This window comes from Pleuronectes platessa, chromosome 11 (genome assembly GCF_947347685.1).
Source record: "Pleuronectes platessa chromosome 11, fPlePla1.1, whole genome shotgun sequence".
NCBI classification, from domain to species: Eukaryota; Metazoa; Chordata; class Actinopteri; order Pleuronectiformes; family Pleuronectidae; genus Pleuronectes; species Pleuronectes platessa.
This window is the reverse complement of record NC_070636.1, coordinates 21,403,962-21,412,194: the sequence shown is the minus strand read 5'-3', so window position 1 is coordinate 21,412,194 and position 8,233 is coordinate 21,403,962. Positions and strand designations below refer to the sequence as shown.

Here is an 8,233-nt window from a genome sequence, read left to right as displayed (position 1 = left end):
AACCACATCTCCCATGAGTCTTAGTCATTGACACACTGTAGAAGGCTCATGGGAGCACTTTTACACTTCAATGAACGTGCTTGCACTCAGGAAAATGTGGGAAGAATATAAATTAGATTCTCTACTCTAAATAAAGCAGTTTTTTCATGTGTGTACTTGTACAGAGATATTTGTGAGGACCATTCTGACTTGACCTTACATATTGTGGATATTTTGGCTGGTCCTCACTTTTTTTAAGATCTGTTTGGGGGGTAAGACTTGGTTGTAGGGCAGGAATAAGTGTTAGTGCTCAGTGTGCAGCGGTGACGCATTAACCAGCCGCACCGCCTAGTGGAAAGCCCTGCGCGCCCGTGCACTGAACCCAGTGGATATCTCAGCATGAGCCGCGTTATGAAAGGGATGTCAGTCAAAATGGACCGCAGTCAGAGGCAGAAGAGGAAAGGTGGAGCAGGGAGACAGAGGATGAGAAAAGAAAATCTTTGGCTGCAGAAGCAGCAAAATACAGTAAAATTACGGAAATGTTCGCCAGTAAGGGAGCAGCAGGTCAATCAAAAACACTTTATAAAACAGACACACACGACATACTCAGCATGGCTAGCTAGCTATCATTACATAAGTTCCATTTTGTGGAATCTAAATGGGGTTCAAACATTTAAGTTTTAAAAAAACAATAAAGCAAAATCTTGGAATAACTAGTCTGGTACCCGTTACATCGACAAATAGGTTTAGCCCACAGGATAAGTGGTCTGCTGGTTTAAGTGAAGAGGGTGGCAGTGGCCTGGGATGGAGTCAAATAACCTGCCTGTATTACTGTTTCAGTTCGTCACTGGTTACAATATTTTAGAGTGAAACTCAAATAGAAATGAGTTTGGTTCGACGTCAACGTGCACTACTTCAATATTAACATTTCAATAAACGGGGGATTAGCGCTCTGTAGAAGTCATGGGGGCGGGGCACCGTGCTAACTTGCAGTTTGTGGACCAAGGCAACCTCCTTGGATAAACTTCAGCAGGTCGGACCACAGCTCAAGAGCCACCGCATAATTTTGATGATTGGATTATTTTGATCTCACCATATTGGACTGACACAGACATTCAAGGGGGTAGTAGGTACTGATCTCTGACCTGGCAACAAGATTCATAGAATCCATTCCTGCTTGGCAATTTGTCGTTTGTTCTGTTGCTGAGATGCTTTATTTTAAGCCGAATTACAGAACTTTATTTTGAAAAGATGTCAATTAAAATAGTCGACATGTAATGGATGAAAAAATTAATTTTTAAGTTTATCAGTTAAGTATATCATTGTAATAAATCAGTGATATTTGCGACGCAAACCTGATCAGCAATAACGCATAATCTGATTAACCTTATGAAAAAAACCGAGAGACCGGTGCGAAGAACATACAGTTTCATGAAGAATGCAGCAACTGGTACACTATAAAAAAACGGATTTCAGTTCTTCATTTTATCCCTTTTTATTTTACACAACATAACAACACAGTACATGTTGCCTTTTTCTGTACAGAGGCTTTCCAGGAGCTCGTGACCGACCCAGGGCGTAGTAAACCACAGTCTGTGAAAAGCTCGCAAGGTTTTTTTGTTCTTTTTTTGTAATTCTTCGCTTTAAAAAATATCAATTTCATAACAGGTCCGTTAAAGTCTTTGTCCGTCTGATACATGTTGTCCCAGTTTGTTTCCACCGTAAGTCAATAAAACGTCCGTACTCCTCAGTGGGTAAGAAAGGCTATGTGTGAAATCACTCTATTCCTTCGTTTGTCCCCCCTCTTTCCTCGATCCCTTCTTCGTGGAGCCTGGGTGGAGTCATAGATCCGGTTGTATCATGTGTCAGAGGGTCTGTTAGTGCAAAAGAAGGCACCGACTGCTATTCCTTTGCCACCGCGTGGTCGCACACTTCATGTGGCCGTGTGAACATTGAGATAGGTGCGCTGCTCAGTTCTTGAATTGTGTTATTTATCCTGTGTTGCTTTTTTTCTATTCGTTCCTGTCATATTCCCTTTTCGTGGTATTTTCAGATAAGGTGAGTGTGAATCTGGGTAAGACGTGACGAGCCCATTGTCTTGTTTTCTTTTTGTGCTATAAAGTGGAACCGATGAGACGACTCGAGGACGCTACGAGACAAGGCAAGTGATCCACTCGCTGGATGACCGACTGCGAAACAGTTAGCGAACTGTCTCAGAGTGAAAAAAACAACAACTGTAAAATGCATACAAACAGTCGTGAGGAGTATGAAAAATTATAATAAAAAAAACAGGTTGAAAAATGTCCAACAGTTTGGACGCAGAAGACACTCATCCAGCCGTAACTAACATGGACACACACCAAAAACACACACTCTAAACGGCAAAAACGTGTCTGACACACACACGCCTTAACTTCACTCACGCGTCTATTAACAAATCCAAACGAACACACACACAGACACGCCCACACACACACACACAGAGTGTCAGACACACTCATACAAAACAATTATGGGTAAACCAAAGTTTATTTCATGATCCATCTTGTTCCCGTTCAAACTGTGCTTTCTAAGATCCAGTCTGAATCACACCGCCCTTTGTCCGAGTCTCCATCCCCATCTTTAAGGAGCAGCATCCCGCTCATTGATTGGCTCCTTTTGTTACGCACTAGGCGACCTAACTTGGGCGCTCCTCCTCCCTGATGGGAGTTAGGGTTAGAGTGAGTCTTTGAGCCTCCTTCACTGAGAGAATTCCTCCTCCTTGCCCTGCTCCTCCCTCCCTCCTCTACAGGGAGAGTCTGGTACTTGGCGGAGGAGGAAGATGTGGTGGTGGTGGAGGAGGCGCGCGGAGCCCGACGCAGAATGGGAGTCTCTCTGAATCTCATTGAAGGGACGGGGCTCGGCGCGGGGAGAGGGCTGGAGAAAGGGAAAGGGACAAAGGGAGGTGGGGTTTGGTTGAGAGAGGTGGAGTTGTTGCGGTTGGTGTTGAGGTTCTCCAGACCGATGGAGGGAGGGAGGAGCACAGAGCAAGCAGTGGAGGAAGAGGAGGAGGAGGAGGAGGCAGGTCGAGGGGAGGCAAGATTTTCAGGGACAGCCGAGGCATTCGAGCAAACCGTAGCCGGCTTACTCGGAGCGGGCTTCCGCTTTTGCTTGGGCAGAGAACCAGTGGTGCCGGTTGGCGTCAAGGCGCTAGCTTGAGCTCGATCTTCACCTGCTTTCTCCCGTTCCTCAACTCCTGCAGTCGGGCTTCTGGCCGCCCAAGGCTGGCTGAGAACTGACGTGGCTGTGGAGCAGTCAGGCAGGGAGGAGTCAGACAACTGAGTCACTGTATCTTTGCCTCCGACTCCTTCTCCTGCTGCTCCGCTCCTTTTCTTTGTGCCTCCAGAGAGGTCGTCTAAACCGATTGAGCCGTGTTTAGAGGTGCTGGGAGTCACAGTGCATCCCTGCGACTGCTGCCCGTTGGTCTGTGAGTGGACGTTGGTCATAGACATAGAAACACCTTTTCCACCCTCGCCAGGGTTACACACCTGGGGAAAAAACAGAAGGGAAAAGGGTAGTTATCATCCTTTCCAGACTGAAATGTTTGCAGATTCAGCATTTTTATCAGAGTGGTTAAGATGAAAAATTCTAGAATTTGATCGTCATTTTGCAAGCACAGCTAAATAACGAGTGTCATTCTAGTATCAAATTGTGCTTGTTAAATAGATTTACTAAGGAAATATACAAATGGAAAAGAATAAGCAACTATACATTGAAAATGTTAGTATAAGCAATAGAAGAAAGTTCTTGTTTTGTTTATAAAGTCGATAATCAATGATCTCTGAAAGACAGAGAGAGAGAAGCATCACTAACTGCGAAGCTAAAGTCAGTATGTATACATGTGATAAGAGAATCAAATTGTGTGTGTAAAAGTGCAATCCGCCTCAAGTAAAAAGTAAGTCAGTTAACATGTACTTTGACTACACCTTCTTTGGCAGTGTATCAGATACGCCTAGCTAAAACTGAAGTCCAATAATTCATAAAATTCTTCCTCACACAGGTTTAAATGTCAACAAACAGTTGTTGAATAATCTACATGATCACTTTGTAGGAGTTATTTAGATGACCTTCACTGGTATAAGTAGGTTGGACACAATAATAGAAAGTACTTGACAACCTGGTGTCCACAGACATTGATGTGATGTTTATATTGGACTTATCTTAATTTTTTATTTTAACATTAAGATTTGTATTTCTACCGCAAGTGTATGTTGGTCCAACATATTGGTTATCAGTCTCTTGGAGACTGATCATTTGTAACAGCACTAATAAACCCCTATGGGTCAACCCCTTCACTTTTGACTGGGTAAAATGGTAAAAACAAATTAGGTCTACATCATGACTCAGCTATTTCAATATACATCACTAAAAAATTGAAAACATGACTAGGAATAACATGTGTTGCAAACGGAAAATCTATTTAAACAAAAAAAACGATAACAAAATGAACTTCTTCCAAATCCCTGGAAATCCTGCAGAGCAAAATGTGCAGCCAGGGAGCTGGATTAATGTGTTTTATGACAGACTATTGGTTGGAATTAGCTTCTGTTCTGTGATGTGTTTGTTTGTTTAGTAAATCAATCATTGACAGCATGCAGAAGTGTCTGAATGTAGTTGCCCTATTGGCATTTTTCACCATGAAAAGTAAACAAACAGGGGCAAAGGAAAACGTTCATGATAACGATAGAGAATCGATGGAATTTGTTGGGTGCTGTGTTGTATCTTGGTAGTGAACACCATGGATGGCATGTGTGTTAACAGCAACACAACAAAGCAAACTGTCTCACATAATGAAAATCTCCCTCCTCTCGTTCTCTCTCATTTGTGGCCAGAGAGGATTATGAGCGACGCAGAGAGAGACCCACCTTGTACCGTATCATCAGGATGATGATGAAAATGAGCACCGAGGCCACTATTATCCCTCCGATGATGATGATCATGGTCCCGCCGAGGAACTGCGACTGCATGAAATGACACCTCATGTACTCCGTCTCAGTGCTGAACTGCACACAGCCGACCACTCGCGTGGCGGTCAGGGAGGTGATGATGTCATCGTAGATGGCCAGCACGCAGAGGTCGTACTGGGTCCCTGCTGCCAGGTTGTTGACCAGGAAGTTCTTGCTCGATGGGGGGATCATTCTGTGGAATAAAAAAAAGGGGGAAGGGAGACATAGTTAGGATTATTGTCTAGACTTATAATGTTGGAAATATGAATTTATATGGCCTGACGTCAAATATTACAATTGTGGAAATTACCATTGCTTGACTTAACATCCCAAGAAATTAAAATCTGTCTCACAGCCCATGTGATATCCCTAAATGTCCTCAAACAACTTCCTGCTCATTTTTTAAAGTTGCCCTTGGAACAAATGTTAAATTTACAACAATCAACCGCATAAAAAACTCAACACGACATAGAACAACCTTTTCACTTGATGTTATATACTGTAGATATCAATGTGGTGAATCTTTTAGCAAACCTTTGACTATTTAAACATCAATATTCACTGTCTTTGAGCTCTGCTTCGGTCTCCACCTACTCCTGAGAGAAATACCTGCCCTCTTTAGCTGCTAAATGTCGCACAATGTCAATCTTCTAGTTGTTGCTAGATGCTAATTGTGTTTGTCTGCTGTTTGTTGCTGAACAGTTAGCCTATCGTGGGTTTGAGACTGGAGACAACAGTGAGGAGGACAGAAACTGAAGTAAAACGTTAAAGCTTGGAGCCCTATTACCAAAACAATGAGTTGGAGTTGAAGGTAATATTAATTATTTTATTAAAGCCACTTTAAACAGATCTGTTCAACCCCCTCTCTCCTGATTATGTCATTTAGGGCACTGACAGGATAAAAGATGATATGTTGTAATAGCAGATATGTTGTACATGATGTGTTTCCTGTTCCTTCTGCGCAACCTAAATAACCAATTTGCCCTGAGTAAAAAGGTCAACACAATATATATATTTTTTTAAAGAGAGAAATATAGAAAAAAAAAACAATACTGAACAGTTAGGTAAGAATTTAATTATTAAAGATTCAACACACTCAGCTCTCCTGTGTATTGATGGCTGCTGAGCCCTCAGAAACTGAAACCCCAAAAGTCATCAGCAGGACACGAGTCCAGTTACATGATTTATCACTGCGCTGGCCCCTTCCTGCCCAGCGTGCAAACTGTGTTCCAACCAAGTAACAATCTGCTTTATAACATCCTCTTTTGGTGTCAGGATCCACAGCAAAACACACAAGGGGGAAATCCTTAAATTAATTTGGCCGGACACAAAGTTTCTTTGTCACTCGGAGCTAATGTAAGTTATTCTTCACTGGACACTTGTCACATTGATTAAAGGATTTGCACATTTGTCCTTCAGCTTCCCCAAAACTGCTTGTCAGCTTTCCCGGATTTCCTCTTTAAAATGCTAATGGATTCCACATTAGAACCACAGAGGGCAGTTTGTTCACAGCGCGCGGCCTCTCGAGGAGCAGAGGGCTATTTGTGCCTAGGTTAAGCCGCAGGTTTAGGGTTTGAGTTGAGACATGTTGAGGTTTAATGGTTTGTATTAAGAGCGAGGGGATGAATTTAGCTGTAGGTCTTTTGTGTGTCCTCCGTGGCATAAGGCTGCAAGAGTGTGTGTGTGTGTGTGTGTGTGTGTGTGTGAGCATCTATATGACATCATGAATACTAAGAGGGCCAAGCGAACACAGGGTGACCATGAGAGTTCACCCCTATTCTGCTCTTTATGCTTTCATCAGTATGGTGGTAAACCTTGGCTACACACACACACACACATTTACACACACACGATGGCACGCACGCACAGTGACATCGGAGTGTGCAGGTTAATGATCGGGGCGAATGTCACCAGTAATTACAAGCTCACATACAAGCAGTTACACATACATACACAGACAGAGATTCATTTCCACATAATTGCCGTGGCCTTTGGCCTCATTTGTGTGCATGATTGTCCGTGTGGTCGTGTGTCGCATCAACTAGTAAAGCATGTATATCTTTGTGTTTGTTTTATAACTCCTGCTCTCCATTAGGTTCTCCAACAGAGACCATTGTTCACTGATGCATTAATACTGCATGTGTCTGAGATGTGCATTTATATAAGTGCATGAATATTCATTGGCTAGTGGCTAGTTAAAACACCTCTCCCTCTTGATTCTCTTATGATTTAGACATTTTGGGAGCAAGACCTTAACCACTAGATGCACACACAGGCAGATGTGGCATTTACGCACAAACACACAAGTGATACCATAATCACGCTTAAAAAGGACATTACACACACACTTACACAGATTTACTCAGCTGTCCTTGTTAGGACTTTGCTTTTTAGTCTGTGGTCAATTCCCTGCAATCTCAATAGGAAACAATAATGGTAAATATCAATATAATATAAACTCAATTGATTACTCTGAACTTTAAAATGTCATCCTTCAACAGAGAATAAAACAAATTGGAAGGGACATGAAGTAAATCCCTGCTGAAACATGCAATAAATAAAAAACCTTATCTATTAAGGTTGAAAATATGAATATTCTGAATGAAGAGCTGTAAATATAAAAAACAAAGGAGATTTGATGATTTGTTATTATCATAAGAAAACATGTGAAACAGTTATCGAAATGTAAAAACCACTCTGAAGACCTCTGGTTTTACAGTTCCAAGCCTTAGCAGATTGCTCATATAGCAGCTTTAAGTGCTGCAGTCAGACCTGTGACAATCAAATCTCTCCATTACCCAGAAAGCCTCTTGTGGCTGCACAGCCCGACAGCTCCTATCTCACTGACATCATCTGATCAATCAACGATCTCAGATTCAAAACCAGATCCTCGGTTGGATAAATGGTCAGAGGGTGAGTTATCTTCAGGCTGTTGCTCCACTGAAAGATGACATATGAGACCATATGACAGAAACATTCAGGGCTCTGCTCCTGGTGGTCTCTGTGGTGATGGGTAAAAAATACCCACATCATCTGCATAATGCTTCACTTTCATCGTGTAAAGCCAATTACTGAGTGAATGAATGCAAAAAATGACAAAGCACTAAACTGTTTTAAAAATGAACTACAAGATAAATGTAGCAGCGGGAATGCTGTGCATCACCAGGGGTCAGTCCGTCAAATTAACTTTATTAATGAAAGACAAAATTAGATTTTTTAAGTTTTGAATGTATTATAATGTGAAACCACTACCTGTGGGAGTTATACAT

The 8,233-nt window shown here is 42.1% G+C and overlaps 1 protein-coding gene across 1 annotated transcript in view; it reads right to left on the bottom strand.

The window, feature by feature from the left end:
- Positions 1–1,516: 1,516 nt before the first annotated feature.
- The window catches only part of lrfn5a (leucine rich repeat and fibronectin type III domain containing 5a), a 135,321-nt gene continuing 128,604 nt past the window's right edge, over positions 1,517–8,233 (bottom strand). Inside the window, exons 10-11 of the mRNA XM_053435388.1 lie at positions 4,884–5,157; positions 1,517–3,506 (exon numbers count right to left, since the gene is read on the bottom strand). Coding sequence (XP_053291363.1) covers positions 2,535–3,506; positions 4,884–5,157 — 1,246 coding nt within the window. The 3' untranslated portion in view covers positions 1,517–2,534. The remainder of the gene's footprint in view (positions 3,507–4,883; positions 5,158–8,233) is intronic.